The 20,880-nt window shown below is 32.3% G+C and overlaps 3 protein-coding genes across 3 annotated transcripts; 2 read left to right on the top strand and 1 right to left on the bottom strand.

Annotated features, from left to right (window-relative positions):
• Positions 1 to 1,361: 1,361 nt before the first annotated feature.
• On the top strand, positions 1,362 to 5,197 carry LOC139882445 (protein NRT1/ PTR FAMILY 5.1-like). Its single transcript, XM_071866763.1, has 4 exons — positions 1,362 to 1,470; positions 1,577 to 1,794; positions 2,685 to 3,247; positions 4,303 to 5,197. The coding sequence occupies exons 1-4, from the start codon at positions 1,362 to 1,364 to the stop codon at positions 5,195 to 5,197; spliced, it is 1,785 nt and encodes a 594-aa protein (XP_071722864.1).
• Positions 5,198 to 7,083: 1,886 nt separating this feature from the next.
• LOC139882447 (peroxidase P7-like) lies at positions 7,084 to 8,855 on the top strand. Its single transcript, XM_071866764.1, is given in 6 exon segments — positions 7,084 to 7,305; positions 7,739 to 7,930; positions 8,071 to 8,146; positions 8,149 to 8,235; positions 8,463 to 8,758; positions 8,760 to 8,855. Coding segments are annotated over 6 exon segments (969 nt in total).
• Positions 8,856 to 18,614: 9,759 nt separating this feature from the next.
• On the bottom strand, positions 18,615 to 20,223 carry LOC139882449 (protein NRT1/ PTR FAMILY 4.5-like; the record flags this gene model as incomplete). The annotated part of the gene is made up of 4 exons (XM_071866766.1): positions 18,615 to 19,242; positions 19,395 to 19,543; positions 19,637 to 19,849; positions 20,161 to 20,223. Coding segments are annotated over 4 exons (1,053 nt in total), but the record flags the coding sequence as incomplete, so codon positions are not given.
• Between the last annotated feature and the right edge of the window lie 657 nt (positions 20,224 to 20,880).

Here is a 20,880-nt window from a genome sequence, read left to right as displayed (position 1 = left end):
TGAACCGGCAATGGGATTGCCAGTCAAAGCCTTGAACTATTGCCGATCAAAGCTTTTTTTCCTTCTCTTTTCCTCTTTCTATTATCTATTGTGGAGCATAAAAAAAAAGTTTTGACCGGCAATGGCATTGCCGGTCATAGCAATGTAATTAACTTCCCTAAAACATGATTAGTAAGACCGACAATTCTATTACCGGTCCGATTACATGATGTTCACCTCCCCTTATTACTGTACACAAAAGTAACGCACCCGTAAAAATTGAGTGTCACATGAGTTTAACGTGAATTCATGGGAAAAAATGTTTTTCTTCAACTATCCTTTCAGGGGACCCAGCATAGAAAATAGGTGGACATAGATTAAGAATAGAGAGGAGGGAAGAGAGAATGTTGGAGAGGGTAGTTAAAAAAAAATTAAAAATATTATGTATATCAGAAAACTTTTTTTTTTTTTTAAAGTAATATCAGAAAACTTATAGTGAGATGAGTGATGATGTAATATTTTAAAGGTTGTTCGGCAGGGTATGATAAGTATTTTGAGCAAATTTTTTAATAGAGTTTTTTAACGATTTTTTTTGGTAAAAAAAAAAATATCAACTAAGAAACTTAAATATTTCAATACATGAATATTCAATAAGGTTTCTTATATTTTTAATATAATAAATTATTTATTTAAAGTTAATAATATTATTTAAGAATAAATAAATAATATGAGAGATAATGTTTTGACCAATCAAATAGGAGAGATGTGAGTTTTTTATATGAAAAATTCACTTGTAATCATTTGAAAATTAAGAAACTTTCCAAACTTACTCCAATACATATATACAAGAATTTTTTATTATTTATGTATCATATAAGAAAATTATAAGAAACTTATATTGAAGGTGGTCTTAAATTATATTATTTTTTCTCTAGTTTATAGTCGAGTACTTAGATATCATGATTTTATTTTAATTATTTTATATACCATATATATATATATATTATATCGTAACATGTTTTTTGACATTGCATGTGAGTCAGAGATTAATGCCTTTAGACTAATATTGTTGATGATTTATTTAGTTGACTCTATTGGATGGATTTGAGACAATTTGTTTTGTTGTTATTGTATTCTTTTCAAGGTGACCCATAAACTATATAAGCAACATAATAACAATGAAAAAAAAATTAATCCATGGAATTGTCGAAACGCTCCTTAACGACTATTTAGACCCCAATTACTAATATTCTAGTTGGCTATAAATATGCATATCATCCACTAGTAAAAAGGCACAAGGGTGGAGCATTAATTTGCATACTTATAAATTATAAACTTTCACCGGCCATATTAGATATTGCTTTCCCAACAATATTATAGTGATGGAATTAGGCCAGGAAGGCTTTACTCAAGATGGAACTGTGGATCTCCGCGGTCGACCTGTCCTTGCATCTAAAACCGGAAGATGGAAAGCTTGTGCTTTCCTTGTTGGTAAGATGAAATTTTGAGAAACCAGTTTTTCTTTCAAGCAAAAATATATTTATATATATTCTCCTCTTGAGGAATATATATATATTAATTAGATTAATATACGCAGGGTACGAAGCATTTGAGAGGATGGCCTTCTACGGAATATATTCAAACTTGGTGAATTATATAACAACACAACTTCACGAAGACACCGTTTCCTCCGTGAGAAATGTGAACAACTGGTCGGGATCTGTTTGGATAACACCAATTATTGGTGCCTACATTGCCGATACTTACTTGGGTCGCTTCTGGACTTTCACTGTTTCTTCTCTAATCTATGTCTTGGTAAGTATGTGACCTGATCTATTTTTTTTTTGGAGTAGTAAAAGTGACCATAGAGTTGAATAAAACGCTTAAAAAACTTGTATGTTTATATAAATTTAATATTTCCTTTTTTCCTTTTCTCCAAATTTTATTTCTATGAAATATACTTGTTGAATAATTTATATATCCACTTTTAAAGTCAAAATTGACAATTAATATAGAACGGAAGGAGTATATGAATCTTTTTGGGTCATGATGATGATTAGAACTAATTCTTTATGTAATGATAGTTATCTTCACAAAATCTTTCGTCTTCCAGGGAATTTACACCACTTGTTGTGCTCATGACCTTTTCCCGAAAAGCATGTTTACCCACCACCAAATGACCAATCCGTTTATACGAGGGTCCGTCACTGCAAATGACCAATCCGTTTTGTTGTTTTGGCATGTGGGTCATCAACGAATAGCGATCAATTTTTTTATTATTGCGCCATTATGGATCGATATAGCTCTGCCTCTTTATACTTTTATTTCATTCACCATGAATTAATTTGCTTCGATATCATGAGTTTAATGGTGGTTACAGTTCCCTTCTCAGCATGTCATTCGACTTGAAAGTTGACACTACTCGATTTTGTTTTACATGTACACTCACAATTAGGCTGGTCCCACAAAGTAACAGAAACCATGTGTTTTAAGGGCTTATATTGATTGAAAATGATCGCAACTTGAAATTCTCAATTAATCAACTTGAAGCTATTGTAGTCATCGATGAGAATTTTAATTTGTCATTTTCTTGTTAAAAGTTCTCCCTGTGATCCACAAACACAAGAATATAAGCGTCATATTCAGTTTTAATTAGAAGCCACTAGCTAGCTATTAAAATTATATTATTATTCGTATTTGAATAGGGAATGGTGTTGCTCACATTAGCGGTTTCAATCAAATCCTTGAAGCCAACATGCAACAGTACAAACGGACTTTGCAACAAGGCATCTCCTATGCAAATATCATTCTTCTACTTATCACTATACATAATCGCAATCGGAGCAGGCGGAACGAAACCTAACATATCGACATTCGGAGCGGACCAATTCGACGATTATAACCCCCATGAGAAAGAGCTAAAAGATTCATTTTTCAATTGGTGGATGTTCAGCTCATTCTTGGGAGCATTATGTGCTACAATAGGACTTGTTTACATTCAAGAGAATGTAGGATGGGGTTTAGGGTATGGTATACCTACAATTGGACTAATATTTTCGTTGTTGATATTCTATGTGGGGACACCTATTTATAGGCATAAAGTCAGGAAGACTAAAAGCCCTGCGAACCAACTCATTCAAGTTGTTGTCACTGCCCTTAAAAATAGGGACCGACAGCTACCTGACGACCAAACAGAGCTTTATGAGTTTGAACCTCGCCATTACATTACTACTGGAGAACGCCAGGTTTATTATACTCCAACCTTCAGGTCAGAACTCTATATAAATTCTCTTTTAAATAGTATGATTAGATTTTAATTCATTGATAATTCTGACGAGACTTAGTAAGATAGATGTCTAATTAAAAGTTTAAGTTAAACAATGTGAGCAATATTGATGAATAACACCTATCCTCCTCAAACCAATATATATGATTTGAAACAAAAAGACTACTCTTCAACTACAATTAAATCGAAATGGATGGCATAAAAAAAAAGTGGATTTGGGTCATAATCTAAATTTAAGTTATTGAATCCGTATGTATAATATAATTGTTACTACAGTCATTATCGAGGTCTACAAATTATTGTTGGAAAGGAATCTATAAAAGGGCAATTAAACATTTGTCCAATCAAATTAAATGTAGTGTATGATTCCAATGTTACTTATGTTGCTTTTAGGACCATCCATAGGAAAGCACGTGTGCGTGACGGAGACCACCTCGATCATTGTCTTTTTTTTTAAAAAAAAACAAAACCTTTTTGTATTTCTCAAGTTTTTCAATTTAATGGAATTTGTCATCCTAAAAATAGTATTTCATCTATTTTTGAATATATGTTTTTTAAGATATTACTAATATTTTGAACAAAATAATATAAAAAATATAATATATTTTTATTTAAATTATATAATTTTTGAGATGAAGATAATAATAGCAAGATTGGCGAATAAAAACTATTTATAAGTGTTTATAATTATTCAAACATTATTGTAAATTACGATAGTCGAGTGTACAGTGTCCCTCCATACATGTGCATTATTATTGTAATTACATATATAGAATGTCTTCCATGATAAATCCAGAATAATTGGACATTTTATTCAAATATTTATTATTAGTTAATTACACTACTCTCTACAGAACAAGAACAGGTAGTTATGTTAAAAAAAAAACAAGTGGTCACTGGTCAGATCAGTCCAAGCCGATCTAGTTGTTTCTCAACAAATTATGTCACCAAACATATACAAAGAAATAAAGAATGAATTTACTAAACATCAAGGACAAAGTTTAGCGAACCGATGGATTGATCACTTGTATTTTCAGGTTCTTGGATAGGGCTGCAATGAAAGGAGATAACAGAACCGCCGCCACCTCCTCGTCGCCACCGCCATGCACGGTGACTCAAGTGGAAGGGACCAAGCTTATTTTCGGAATGTCTCTAATATGGCTAGTAACCCTAATTCCAAGCACTCTATGGGCCCAAATCAACACATTGTTTGTCAAACAAGGCACTACATTGGACCGAAGCCTAGGCCCACACTTCAAAATTCCTGCAGCCTCATTAGGAAGCTTTGTTACCCTCTCAATGCTCCTTTCCGTCCCAATGTACGATCGCTACTTCGTCCCGCTCATGCGTAGAAAGACCGGAAACCCCCGAGGAATCACGCTTCTACAGAGGCTCGGAATAGGATTCGTGATCCAAGTCATAGCCATTGCAATCGCCTACGCCGTCGAAGTAAAACGGATGCACGTCATTAGCAAAGAACACATTTTAGGTCCTAAAGAGATAGTCCCTATGAGCATATTTTGGTTGATGCCACAATACGTCTTGTTAGGGATTGCCGACGTGTTCAATGCAATTGGATTGCTTGAATTTTTCTATGATCAGTCTCCTGAAGACATGCAAAGCCTTGGCACGACATTTTTTACAAGTGGGATAGGAGTTGGGAATTTCTTGAACAGCTTTTTGGTCACAATGGTGGATAAAATTACAGGGAGAGGGAATAACAAGAGTTGGATTGGTGATAATTTGAATGGTTGTCACTTGGATTATTATTATGGGTTCCTTATAGTTATATCTACTATAAACTTAGGTGCATTTTTGTGGGCATCAAGTAAGTATGTTTATAAAAGGGAAACTATAAAAGAGGTGGATGTCGGTTGTGGACAATTGGATAGCAAGGGCTTGGAGTCAACTTCCTTAAGTCTACAAGTATGAAGTATCATAAGCACATCTTAGGTTATATGAGCAACATCTCTAGGTTTGATTAATTGGTATAAATTATTAAGTCTGTCGTACTATATACGCTCTTATATATTTTTTAACTATCCATTAAAACAGGAATAATAATGATAATAAAAAAGATTGATATAAAATTTGATATATACATATCACAATGTTTTTTTTTTTTTTTTTTTTTTTTAGACAAGTAAAACTTAGGTCTTCGAAATTGACATGTAACTAACTTTATTTAATTCCGTTGATAACCAGACACGCGATATGTCAACAAAGCATCTTCTTCCCTTAACTCCACCAATCCCCTTTTGATCTTAAAAAAAAGAACTCCACCAATCGCAAAACCATGCATAAGAATCTCACTTCAGAAGTCTAGAATTTTCAATGGCGACAGAGTTTATAAAAGTTTTCTAAGTAGGTGTAGCTTACCAACTGCCTGCAGATAATTTTGACCTTTAAAACGATCTTTCTAAATTTTGAATGAAAATATTTTATTTGCTATTCTTTTTTATACATAGATTCTAATAACTTTGACGAATAAATTAAAATTAGGTCATAACTTTCTTTCTCACCTTTTTTTTTTTTTTTTTTTTTCTTTTTTTTTTTTCCCTTTCAAAATTCAGTGATATGGCTTTTAATATTTCTATCACAACATCAACATGAAAACCTTTCCATCACCGGATATGCTAAATGGACTCATTTAAACTGGACTCCTTGAACTCATCGTATTTTGTGAGGTTTTATACGCCAAGCGAAAGGTGTATTTTGTGGCGTTTGTAAAACGTCAGAATGTGCAATGAGTTCATGAAAATGAGTCCAAAACCACCTCATCACTAAGTTCCACATAAATCGTTAAGCAAACAATAACAAACTTTAAACTCATTATTCAAAACAAGCGTGATGTTGATATGTCAATAAGCGATATATTATTTGATTTTCCTTTTTAAACTCGAGCAAAGATATACAAAGGTTGTATTTTGGGTTGAAGTCAATGCACGCGTAAGTCACTTTATCTTTTTCAAATAACTTAATGAAGTCAAATTTACCTAGCTTAAAAAAAAACAAAGTCAAAATTACATTGCTCGCCAATTTAATGTGATAGATCGACTAAAGTTTTTCAGAAGGGACCCAAAAGTTTTGAAAGTTTTTTTACCGAGTAAATCACATCTTAAAGTCTTCGGGATATAGTTACACTAACCAAATGTTTCTGCGTACACACGTACATTTTTCAATAAAGCACAAGCGTGTCCATCCAATCCATCACACTTTCGTCTTAACCAACACTTTAACAGATTCTTGAAGGAAGCCTTAAATTTTTTTTTTTTTTATTGTAACGCTAGGAAGCCTAAATTTATCTTTGCTTCAGCAATGAAAATATATCTTACACTCCTTAATTACATTAATTCTTCTATGAAATATTTTATTTAAATTCTAGTACATTTTTTCTCACTACAAATAATTCTAAAAGATACTATACTATCAAACTTCAGTAGTAATTATTTAATTATGGTGTCAAAAATTTGAATTATTTCACATACCATAATTTTAAATTGTAAGACTTTAGAAGACCCCAAAGAATATACGTACATATGTTAACTAAAGAAGTATTTGGAGTAAGATGCCAATATGAAAAGAACATTAATTTTATGAATGATTTTTTTTTTCTTTAAAGGTAAATTAATTGAATGATGTACTATATTAAAAGTAAATCAATGTTCAACGTAAAAAATTAAAGATGCCATGCACACTAAGATTTCTACGTGTTAGGTGACCTGCCAAGCCTATACAATCACTATATATAAAGCCAAAATCTGTCACATTATTTTCACAAGCACCAAATATTTCTATAGAATTCTAAAGACATAACAATGGCAAGGTTTTCTAAGGGAGTTATTGTGACTCTAGCTTTACTTGCTGTGATATGTTTTGGGATTTCAAATGCTTATGCACAGCTCACACCAAACTTCTACTCATCTTCTTGTCCAAATCTCTTTTCCACAGTGAAATCATCTGTGCAAACTGCTATTTCCAAAGAGGCTCGTATGGGCGCTTCTCTACTTCGTTTGTTTTTCCATGATTGCTTCGTCAATGTGCGTAATTAACTTATTTACTTTCAATATTATTTTATTTCCTCATGCACGTTTTAATTGTCATGCACACTCTCTCAGAAAAAAAAAGTTGGTTATATTACAACCAAGGTACGTAGAATATTATTATAAAAAAAAAATTAACGTAGGATATAAGTATTTATCTTAAAGGAAAAAATTTATTAAATAAATTTCGGTCCGGTTTTTAACTAATTAAATTTATTATTTATCGATTATCATTAAAATTGCATTTTAGTCAAATGGATGGAGTGCATAGCATTGATTAAATTCCAACCTAGTAATAGGATCAAATAGTCTTTTTTACTTATCATATCAATTCTTGCATTTTTCTCGTCATACATATATTTATGCATGCTTAATAGTTGTCTAATTAATTAGTGCTAATGAACTAAACCCGTTAAAATACAAATGACAGGGATGTGACGGATCAGTTCTACTCGACGACACATCAACATTCACCGGAGAGAAAAATGCAGCTCCTAATCGGAACTCTGCTCGTGGGTTTGACGTAATTGACAACATTAAGGCAGCAGTTGAGAAAGTGTGTCCCGGTAGAGTGTCATGTGCTGATGTTTTGGCAATTGCGGCTAGAGACTCTGTTGTCATTGTAAGTGATGATACACGGCGCACACAAGAATTAATTTTTCTATTTCATACCTCTTATGTTTTATTATTTTATTTGGACTCTAATTGATAAATGTAACCTTAATTATATATGTTTAATTATTATTTTTATAATTACCGTAGCTTGGAGGACCCAATTGGTCTGTGAAACTTGGACGGAGAGATGCTAGAACTGCAAGCCAAGCTGCAGCTAATAACAGCATCCTGCTCCTACTTCGAACTTGAACCAGCTAATCTCCAGATTCAATTCTTTCGGTCTCTCCACCCAAGACCTTGTTGCTCTTTCAGGTAATAAGAAACATATTGTCATTGTTTCCCTCCTCAATCAGGTAACCATGTTTTGAGTAGTTTAAGGTGAAAATATTTTTATGTTCCCAATTTTGCTTTCCCCTCCACTTCTTGCATCTTATATATCCGTTTTACTTCATGCACTATATATATTATAGTAGTAAAAAAAAAATTAATCATGTCATAATTTTTTAGTCTATGTAAATGAAATGACACTTTGTGTTTAGGTGGACACACAATTGGGCAAGCAAGATGCACGTCATTCAGGGCAAGAATCTACAATGAAACAAACATAGAAGCTTCATTTGCATCAACAAGGAAATCAAACTGCCCAAAAACCTCAGGATCAGGAGACAATAACTTGGCACCACTTGATCTCAAGACTCCAACAAACTTTGACAACAACTACTACAGAAATCTAGTCAATAAAAAGGGCCTTCTCCACTCTGACCAGCAACTCTTCAATGGTGGCTCCACCGATTCAATCGTACGTACATACACCAGCAACCCCGAAAAGTTTACTTTCTGATTTTGTTGCTGCCATGATCAAGATGGGAGATATTAAGCCACTTACTGGCAATAATGGTGAGATCAGGAAGAATTGCAGAAGGATCAACTAATTTGTTTGATTAATGTTTTGAGTTGAATTGTCTAATATATTATGGTGTTGTTTATGAGTGTCATTAAAGGCAGGGCTTTGAATAAACTATTGAAAGTGTTGATGTTTGTAAAACTTTTTTAGAAGATGAAAAAGTACTTGTCTTTTTTCATTTTCAATTAAGATGTCGTGAGTTCGTTATTTTTCAATGCAATTAAATATATTTTGGTATCAAACTTTTCATTCCATCCCAAATTATATGTAAATCTAAATATTTTTTTTTTCAAAATAGTTGCAATTTTAATTATTTTAATAAAAAAACATGTTCTTTTCATTTTATCCACACTACCACGTATATATAATATTTATGTGTACATTAAACAAATTAGTTCAACATATAATTTTTAATTTATTTTAAAATCAAATTCTATAGTGATTATACCACATTCATCTACAAAATACGTAAAACGCATTTGGGTAATTTTTTGGATAAAATAATGAGCAGTCTCACACAAAATTAGGTTAAAATTAAGTTGACCACTAACTGTTTCAACACATATTTACATAATGCATTGTATATACATCACTCATATGCTAATGCTTACTAATATTGTGTTCGTCAAATTTACTACTTTCGTCTTTATTTTCTTGATTTATTTTAAAGACAAATATTTATATCTATTTTGGGAGAGAGGAAATAATTGATTTAAAATATTTAGACGGGTCTCAGACTTCACGACTAGGTTGATATGGATACTATGTTTATGAAGAAATCGCGGAAAGTAATCTTTAATAACCCATGCAAATACAATTTTGATTTATTTTTGTGATAACTGATTTTATTGATAAATATTACGTTTCAACGTACTTTCATCATAAAAATTACCAGGTCCCATGAAAACTCAGAGACACCTCCATGTGCCATTCGAGAGGTTTTTTTTGATAGCAGTTGAAAAAGAATACAATAAGAGCGGCCTATGTTGTAAATCAGTATTACGAGTTTTAAGTACTATTGTAGTTACCGGAATGAAAAACAGAGTTTCAACTTCTCCGCAAGAGTTTGAATGGAAAATAACAAAACCAAAACTGTAAATCCAATCCTAAAGCTAAAGTTTGAGAGTGAAGAAAATTTCATTCTAATAAACACAAATAGGAGCAATTCCTACAGCATCTATTAAGATCAAAACCAAGAGAGAAGAGATAGAAAGCATAAAACTTTGTAAATAAACAAGTGTTTGAATGAAAATATCTTTGCTTTCATTAATTTTTGGTGGCTGCTTACAAGAGTCTTTAAATACTTGAAATCTTCACGAAATCCTATTTTTCTTTGTCCTAACATGTTAACAGCTGGCGCTATTCTATTTGATGAGAGCATCAACGGCTCGAAAATGATGAAAAGCAAAAAGCATAACTACTTTTTTTGTCACAAGGCGACAGTAATAACTAGAGTTAACTAGAGTGAAAATGGTAAAGTAAATACTACCTAATACTGTAATTTATTTTCTTGCATAAACACCTTTTCGTCTTGTGATAGACTCCTTGTGTTGCGTTTGAACAAATCGCCCAGTTACATGCTCTGTTTTGGCTCTTCTTGAGGCATACTCAACATTACTTGTTCTTCAAGTCAGTAGTAATTCACTTTGTCTTTTGTTTTCTTCTATTGCTTCTTGTAAGCAGCATTGTAAAGAGATTTCATTCAAAGTCTTCTGGATATTCTCACAAAGTAAGACGCATCTAAGTAAGCTTTCATCTTTACCAGTGATGAGCTTGTTGACATAGTCGAATGAAGTCACAAGTCGATCGTTTCATTCGACTTTTGACCCTACTCGACATGACTCCAATTTATTTCATGGACTCGACATGCTAAAATACCCAAATTAAGAGCTAGACTGTGAACCTGACTCAAATTAAATAGCCGATATCAACAAAATTCAATGCTGTGAGTACAAACCATGCCTACTTATTCATCAACATTATGTTCAATTTCATCCTAAGACAAAATAGACTCTGAAAAAAGCAAAAGGAGAGACAATAAAAATTCATACCAATTAACCTGTCGATATCGAATTTGCTCATGATTTTGATCAGAAACCCTATCTTCTCAACCCCTGCCAATTTGAATCAGGCATCATCGCTTCTAGAATTTGAGCTTCTTTGCTTCCATTGAGAACCCTAATTTTGACTTCTCCCACCTTTGACTTCTTTACATAGCTAACCGATCCGGTCCGGTCAAGTTGAGCCGAACCACCTGCAAAGCACACAATTTCCACTAATCTTTCCGTCAATTTCATTTGATTTCAGCTTTGATTCAAGCTTCGAGTTAATATTGAGATGAATTTTGGTTTTTACACCAACTTCTGTCCCAACTGAATCAATTCTTTCCTTCAATTCGATTTCGTCAATTTTGTCAATTTCATTGGTTCGTTGGATCACAATGTGATCAAGTTTCAATCTAGAATGAATTTTGACAATTAAGTCAACTTCTTTCCTTTCATCGACAAATTCACCGGTACCAGTGATTTCGTCAATATTTTCATCAATTTCTTGGTTAAAACTGAGATGAGTTTTGATAATTTTACCAACTTCTTTCTCCTTGATCACAAGATTAACCTTTCGGTTCACCTTATGAACCAACCAATCAATTGCTTTAAAGGATTGAGTTTTAAGCTCCTCCAGCTTTGATTTTGTTACAATCACGTCCTCAACATGAAGTGCGTGCTCAGTTGAGTTCCTGATTGTCTTTAAATTTGACTCCCCCAACTCAAATGGACAATAGTACATTATCATGCCTGCAAAGAGAACGTTCGCATTAAACTGCTCAATAAAAAACTCAAATGGACAATAGTACATAAAAAAATCATCATAATTTTATCAGACGCAAATAATCAAGCGGTTGCTTACTGCCTGATAACAAAAATGAGATTACTTGTCGAGTGCTTCGAGGTACTTTTGCTTTCTAATCTCAAAGAAAATCTTCATCGAGTATCATCAACCTTTGTAAACCCTGCTAAATACTTCTCCACTTCCTCCCATTCCCCATTAGTCACCATTTTCTCGAAATACCTCATAAGGTTACTGTGGAAAACAATTGTACTCCCCGATCACTCCCTCGAACAATACGAGTAACTATGTCGGATATCTTGCTATAAACTCTCTTCTCCCTCACTTGCTGACTCGATCGTCATAGTGCTAACTTTAGGGACCCCCACCTTGTTCTTCTTGTTTTGCATGCTTTGAAGTCACTCTTGTTGGAAGAATTACGTGTCGCAGTATAATGAAAAATGACTCCGGCCTTGAAATAAATAATCCTTTGGTAATGGAAGAATCAATGCAGTCGAGGCGTGTAATCACTGTCCTTAAGGAAAGATTCCGTCCTTCCTGGATAATATCCAATTGCGACGAGGCTCAAGGAATAAGTATGACGGTCTTCCCTCCAAGATACAACTCGTCTATAAGTCGCACACCAATGACGAGACTAGGACAATGTTATTTGGAACTATCTCTTAATAAGCAGAACACTTTTATAATTAATTTGATTAAGTGAAAAACAAATGTGTTTTATGAAAAACAAGAAGAATCGGGAATAGATTGGTTTTCCATGCGTTTAAGGAAATCAAAGGCACATATATTTAAGGAAGAAAAATAAATATTGTTTCAATGGTTGTATCTTTTGAAAACAAGACAACTGTTTAAATTAATTATTTTTAATTAAATCAAAATCAATTAAAACACACTTAAAAAATATTCTCGATTCGAAGTGTCTTCTCATATATAAAATATTTCTAATTTAAATAAAATTACAACAACTCTTACCATCTCTACTCAAACTCCAAGCTCTACATGTCTCTGAAAAAATCAAGTATTTTTGAAATTTAATAGTCTTAACTCTTTTCGATTAAATCATTTTTAAAAGCAACGTAATCAGTTACAATTCAAATCTAATCTGACAATCACTTATATATATGTCGATTTTATCAAAGTGATTCAATAAGATATACAAATGATCTACTTAAGGATAAATTCAATCTCAAATATAATATTTTATTCTTAAACTAGATATTAAACGACAACGGATAAACAACTAGTACTATTAAAATAGTTAAACTACTAAAGTAACAATCCAAGTATTATAAGTGTAAAACAATAGTACTTCAATGCCTAAGACAGTTTATAACTAATAATCAACTGACAGCTCTGAGTACAATAAACTATGTAAGATAATCTAGTACTTGTTCAGACACTACTGAACTAGTACTTATAAACAACTACAACTTACAAAAAAATTAAATGTAGTATAAAACAAGTGTTAGTTCAATAGGAACTGAATTAGACTTACAGTTGACTCTTAAGTTCCTGCTGATGGACTTCAGTTGAGTAAGTTGATGACATATAAGTCCTTCCTCAGTCGTACAGATCCGGAGTTAGTGCCTTTCAAGCCGAACTAACTCAATCTATAGAATATTGAGTTAGTGCCTATCTGATCTAATTCAGTTGAGTTGGTACTGAACCAGAACTTTCAGATCCGACTCAGTTAAATGAACACTGAATCAGACTCGTCAGTAACAGTTGTTGATGAGTGAATCTATAGATCTGATGATCTAAAGATCTAATGGGATGTACGTGCTATGATATGTTTGTGATAAAGATCTCTCTAAATAAATGTGCTTTAGGCTTAGAGACTTTAACCGAATGAATTAGTCTTAACTATTGAAGTTAAACTGATTTAAATGACTGACGTATAAAAGATAAGTCTCTCTAAGACTGGTGTCGAGGTTTGGAGACTTACAAAGAAATCAAACAAATAAATACTAAGTTAACGTGCATGTTGATTTGACAAATAGATGTAACACCTCAACGAGTAGCGACTCGACCAGTTGTTATGATTTGGTGGATGTGTTAACAATCCTGAAACAAATAGAGATCTGCTCAGACTTGTAAAATATGATTAGATGAATAGAATAGTTTTCTCTTAGAATAGATCAAACTGTTGGAGCATATAAACGTTGTAGTTTTTGGCACAATATAGATTAAACAAAAGTAAGAATAGTAGAGATTAAACGTGAGAGATTCAATACTAAACAAATATCAACTTTTTTTAAATTTATTCTATTAAAGATATATCGCGGTTCGACGTTAAATAGCCAACACCTACGTCTGCGGACCAAAGGGCATGGTAGAAATTGCTTACAATGGGGAGAGTAATATAACCTGAATTACTCAGATGCGTATACAAGCCACACATCAAGACTATTGTTTGTAATTCGATTATCTTCTATGTAAATTCTAGACCTAGGACCGACCTATTCTAGGACCCTACCAATAACGAGCCATGGCCGGCTAGTACTCTCGATCTCTATACTCCACTCTATGAATCTGGAGAATTTGTGGCAACAAACTAAAGGGTAGAGTGAATGGACGTCACTCTACATTCCTCGTGCTCCGTTTGTGCAAAATCTTTTGGCTGGAAATCTGTCTTCTATTTATAGTCCCTCAATAGTTTGGTCGTCACTCTTAGCTGATAATGCAAACGATATGATTTGATATGTTTTTATGATCCGATCTCCGACTTTTTTATTCCATATTGTGCTTGATTGACAAGGAACATATTGCAATATTTGTTTTCTTTTCTATATTTAATCCTGTTTCCTTTTTGGTTATTGATCCCTTGGTACATGTAGTTGTGTTCCAGTTGTTCATTCCCCCATGTCATCGATTCTTATTAAATTTATCCCAGTCGTTGATTCCTCCATGTCAACGATCCTTATTTAATTTATTCTTTCATTACATTAATCATGATGCTTCATGTGACACCCTCTCGTGATTTCCCTCTAAGGATGGGAGATCACTCGAGGGGCGTCAGGGGTTTTATTTTTAATACTTATCAATTTAGCAAATAAATCTTTATTCGAGATTTATATCCTCCATAAAATATTAAAACATAATTAAGTATTTTAGTTACATATAAGTTTATAACCATAATAAAAGCCAGGTTAAGTCTAAGACACACTTCGGTACAAGTGCCGCCTAGATGAGTTATTTAATGAAGATAATTATTATGCTCTGCTCGAGGTTGTTGAGTAATCTATCACGGTCTCCGAATGAGATCATGTGATAGTAGTCCTCAATGGTATTTGCCAATTATTCGTTACTTGTAAAAATTTTATTCAACGTTTATGAGATATAATATCTCGTGAGTAGGCCGTTAATTATAGGAGAGTTTTTTCCTCCCTTATATATATATATTCTAGATGCTACCCATGATAATATTTGAAAATATTATCATGTAATGCATTCACCAAAATCTTACCTGGTCGGATAGGCGAGTCGATGATTTTAATATTAAATAATTTTATGTATTTAAAATCAAAATCAACTTTCAATCAATTCAGACAATCATAAATAAGTTATTTATTTTTACTATATGGTAACTACTTTATCCCACTTATCGAACCTCTACCGGTGACCGATAAAGTATAGTTTCCTTAGTTAGAACAACGACCTTACTACTCCTCAACGAGGCTCTAGTTGAGCTTCTGAACTACGGCCCGTATACCCTCCGTAGCCCAGCGTCGTGCCATGACAACCCTTCTAGACATTCCGTAGAACCAACGTGGATTCCTATCGTGAGTTTCGTCGAACTCAAAAATCGATTTATGTATTTTATCCGAATTTTCCACATGTATATACATGTAATAGTAATTTATTATAAATCTTTAAGGATATTTATCCACTTAATTCATTTAAAATTATTTCCGGATATTTTCTCCCAAATTATATGTATATGATTATTTATCATATAATTCATAATATTTTTCCCCAAAATATATACATATATATAAATATCTATTTATTTCTCCATTCGTATATATATATTTATATATATAATACAACCAATTCGAGGTAGTTATTATATATATTATATACAAACATTATACATGTAGTACATAATAAAAAAATATACGCTTTATATAATTAAAAGTCTACTCATAGTAATGAAGATCGATAATTGCTAATAGATTTTAGCTACTTCTCCAATGTCGCCCGCAGTTTCGTTACCTACTAAACGATATATAAAAATCATTACTTTCAAATTTTAAGATAAATAAAATGACTTGTTGTTCTTCTTTATTTGACTTGATCTTTAACTCATATTAGTATTTACTATGAATTAAACCGTACACGTCACACTCTCGCAATAACTCTAAGTTACTTTTAAAACATTTCTTTAATTATATTCTAAAATCAATTTTTCCTTAATCTAATTATTGAATTAAATACTTTTATAACATAAAAATATTTAGAAAATTTGCACAATATTCTTAATCATGTAAAATAATATACTTTAATCTTTCCATAATATTTTAAACTGATTTACTACTCCAAATAATTTTTAAAACAATTAATTACATTAACAATATATCTTTTTAACTCTAATTTATCAAAAATCGAAATAAATTAGATTTGTTATCTTAAAATTCCAGTTTTCACATATTAAGTTCAAAACAAGATTTTTAACCTACTATAAAAATTTGGTAGGTTCGAGACCAGTAAAACTGTAATTATTAGCTTCGAAAGATATATTAAATTCTGATTGGTTTAAAATAGGTTTGTTTTAAGTTTGGGTGGAAGATAGGTTCAGATTTGGGTTCAGTCTAGGTCTGGACGGTTTGATTTTTTAATTGGACCGACTGAACCAATTTTAAAACGCGTAAAAGACTTAACTGTCCTCGGTTCAATCGGTAAGCTTAAGTCATTTCCGTAATTATTTTAAAACAATCAGGGTATTATAGTCATTTACTACTTCGAACTGAATTAGTTTAATTATAAATACTGATTGAATCGGGTTGTTCAGTCAATCGTCTTCTCCAACCGACATATGCGTTTTCTCTCGCCGATTCAGCCTCGTCGACGATCCGACGATTCCGGCCGTCTCCGACCATGAGATAGGTCTCTTCCGATTGATTTCGACATGTAGAGTCCAAAAATCAGGTTAGTTTTCCATGATTTCTCTCCGTTCGTAAGTTTTGACAGTATAATCTTCCGTAAGCTTGTTACAGAAGAATTTTGGATTGAAATTTATTGTAATTGAGACTGTAAATTAGACTGGTTGTAATTTGAAATTGGATTGTGTTTGTCGGCAGAAGTTGTATTTTGCATTCTGTATTGGTACAAGTCTGCGTATACTTACACTCAAAAAATGAGGATTGAATTATTAAAAACATTGATGAACTCTAGCTAAGTAGCTCAACTACTGATCTATTGTAGTCTTTTGACAATGGGACTAAGTTGAAAATGTGGTTTGTACTAGCAAGATAAGAAAATATTGTCCGACAAGGAGATTGTATAATTTTGACTAATGGAGTAGTTTTTTTTAGGCAATCATAAATACTTCTTTTGACAAATAGTTTTCACTTGTGTGATATATTTGTAGTCGTAAGAGAGTGAATTGATGAGATGTTTTCATTTCGTATATGTTAAAATTTATACTATTTTAATATTAATTTATTAAATTAATAGCGTCAAAATCGTTACGCGAAAAAAAATAACTACGGCTAATCGCAATATCTAATTATAATATGCGTCTGAATTAAAATACGTGTGTTACAATTCATCTCAACAATCTACCACTCTGATTTATTAACTACGATAAAATATTATACAATTTGATTACCTCTTCTTAATAATAAAAAAAATGACAATACATGATAATGTTACTCGACGTATATGCACTAAATATACACATTCACAACTTCTAAAAGATCACATCTGAAATATCATAAATTTAAGAACATGTTAAGTCAATCCGAAGAAGATAAACTTGAATTTAATCATCCAATGTGAAAGCTCACATGTCTCTAGAGAGAAGATATTTTATCAGATCTAGCTAAACAAGTACAAAAGAATAAATATCATTAATTTTTATTTTTTTTTAGTTTTTCACACAGTTATATGATCATGTCCAAAATTCAAAGGATACATTTTAGTTTATTTTATGGAGGAATTTTTTTTCGCCATCTATTTTCCATCATCAATATTTTACTTCAATTTTTTCATCCCAATTTTAGGCTACTGACTAGACAATTTTCAGAGATATGTACCAGAAAATAATATTTTTTCTAAAAAAATAATTGCGTAACAATAAATTATGCCTACAAAATAAACTATAAAATAGACTGATAACATAATTCACTAATATGCAGAGAATTTTGAAAACATCATAAAAAGATGAATCGGAGCTCTAAATATTTCCAAGAAAATTGAGCATTTTCTTTTAAAGAAGCTATTATAATTGTAAGGATTTTTAGTGACAAATTTTTTATGATTTTGTCATTACAAATGAATTAATTTGTATCTCGATAACACTACAATGAAATAGTAGGAGGTTTTGAGGAATAACATAATGATACGACAAATTAAACAGTTCATTTCGAGTATCGAGTGAGTTAAAATAATTTAATTTGTAATTGAATAACCATAAGATAGAAGCAATTTTGTAAAAATTAAATAAAAGGTTCATGTTTTGTAAGACACACTCACTATATTGTATCCATTTATACCTTGTCTTTTACATTTATAGCACTAGAATACTGCACTATCTTATCATCCACTTTCTTATACTCGTATTGAAAGACACATGCCAAATAAAAAATAAAATTTAGGACCTCATTCTAGTTAAAAGTCAATAGAAATAGTTCAGCTTGTTTCTATTCACCTTGTTGCTAGCCAACCATCCACTGCTAGCTTTATTCACAACATGTACCATAATGGAGCTCATAAAGTATCATAATCCTAACGATAACCATGATATGGCTGTGCCCAAGGCTCTCATCCCAGATGGGTTCTCAGAGTATAGAAAGTTTGGTAGACCTACTACCGCGAACATATCTGCAAACCCAAATATTACGTATTGAAATGAGAGCCAAAACAAGCTAATGGGCAAAGCTTTAGTGGAATTAACCATATTTTGCTCTATGGCAGCATTTTTGCGGAGTGTTTCTATAATTCCAGCTATTCCCATTGAAATCGCAGAAAGTAGTAATACCACACCAATCCATTGAAGAGATCGGATTCCTGTTTGAATTCCTGTGAACCTTCTTACAAAGGGGACAAGTATGCAGTCGTAAATTGGGATTGAAATTAACATGAAAAGCATAGGAATGACATGGATGGATGCTCCGGGAACTTTAAAACCAAACAAATCACGGTCTATTGTATTTGCTTGTCCGATAGAGAATGTTTGCAGTTGTGCAAAACATATATTCATGAGAACCGTACACAACATAATAGGAAGCATACGGATAATGTGCTTAGTTTCTTCGACTTGTGTGATTGTGTATTGCTTCCAAGGGTTAGGAACGATTGATGTCGATGAAATATCAGTCCTTACGATCACAGCTCGATCCAAGAATCTGAGATGAAATTAATATTATATATATTTAGATGCAAAATTAATTATGTGGAAATTACTCCACTTTATATTAATTATATAATATCTATATATATGTTTTGATAAAGTGAGGAATTTCATATATACAAGAAAGATTTTATATTTCATGTATACATAAGAAAGTTGTTGTAGAGTATACCTGAAGTGGTCACTTTTTTGAAGAATTTCAGTTTCCGTCCCCCTTCCTTGTTGTAAATCTCATGTAACTCTTGTGCTTTATCAGGCACTACTAATTTTGCATTTCTTATTGCAGCCATAGATACCTGAATTTTTTATACAAATAAAGTTATAAACATGAGACCAAATATACCGCCTATTGTGACACGGAAGAACAACCAGTTGAAGTAAGTTGTAACCTTATTTGCCTCTATAAACTGTTCCACCCCAAGAGCTAATACAACTGGTTTAACGCCACCCACATGAAGTGCCATAAGATATAAACCAACATAGAGGATCGCTTCTTGGCCACTGCTTGGTGTTTCACATTTATAAGCTTCGTCTCGTGCAACCCCTACACATGGGGTTGGCCTTAGCTCAAAATATGCTTGTACTGTTAGAAGGGTATATCCCTGCCATATTCTTTTTTTAGTATAGAAAAGGTATGATCATCTCCTCATACAATGTGGCGCCCGTTCCTAACCCCATCGTACTGAGATCGAGGACGGTGCCACTTTTCTATTTCTTTATCTTTAGTTATTCAATTATACTTTATCTTTCTAAATTATTCGTTATTTAAACATGATATAACTTCTCAATTTCAAGTTGAACACACATAATTATACATATTAAGCCTTTAGAGAAGAATATTATATGAATTATGCAAATTACACACCAAATTTAGTTAAATGACACGAAGGAATCCTAATGCCGCAGAACCCACCTTATTCTTTCTCACACTTGTCGACGTATCACTAAGTCTTTCATATCGGAACACCACACTAGCCTAAAGAGAAAGAAACATTTTGTAGAATCCGTAAGCTATATGCTTAGCGAGGTTGTTCATTTTAAGACAAATCTCGATGTTTAAATCATTTCAAACTTTGATTCAACTCTTTTATGAAATATTTTTTTCGTAAAATATCTTTATCTTTATAAATATTGATATAAACTTTAAATCAATATTAATACTTATTTGAGATATTTTTTTTTAAATTTTTACTTTATACTTTAAGTGATCTTTATGATATATTGTTTAAAGTATCAAACCCAATCTATGAAAATCAAATAAGGGATCTATAACAATAGTAGCCAGGTAATAAAGTGATCCTGCTACATATTGGCACAACAACGAGTGTGCACCCTAACAGAAACTAGCAATATCATGAAAGGTTGTATCATCTGATCAGAACTAAACGCGGGTCGCATAAGGACCTAGTACTCTTTAAGGATTGGGTCGCCCGTACTCGACTGAATCCTGGTCGCCCGTGCATGACCAAAATAAATTTACGGGGTTCGTTCATATTATACTACTGTACTATAAAAGCAAAAGTTTTGCTTTGAGGGTTTTTGGAGGTTCTCTCTAGTTTTTAAATCTATATATTTTTATCTATATATATAAAGATATAACTATGCCATCTTATTTACGATTCATAAAACATCG

This window comes from Rutidosis leptorrhynchoides, unplaced genomic scaffold, assembly GCF_046630445.1.
Source record: "Rutidosis leptorrhynchoides isolate AG116_Rl617_1_P2 unplaced genomic scaffold, CSIRO_AGI_Rlap_v1 contig271, whole genome shotgun sequence".
NCBI classification, from domain to species: Eukaryota; Viridiplantae; Streptophyta; class Magnoliopsida; order Asterales; family Asteraceae; genus Rutidosis; species Rutidosis leptorrhynchoides.
This window is presented reverse-complemented; position numbering and strand designations above follow the sequence as displayed.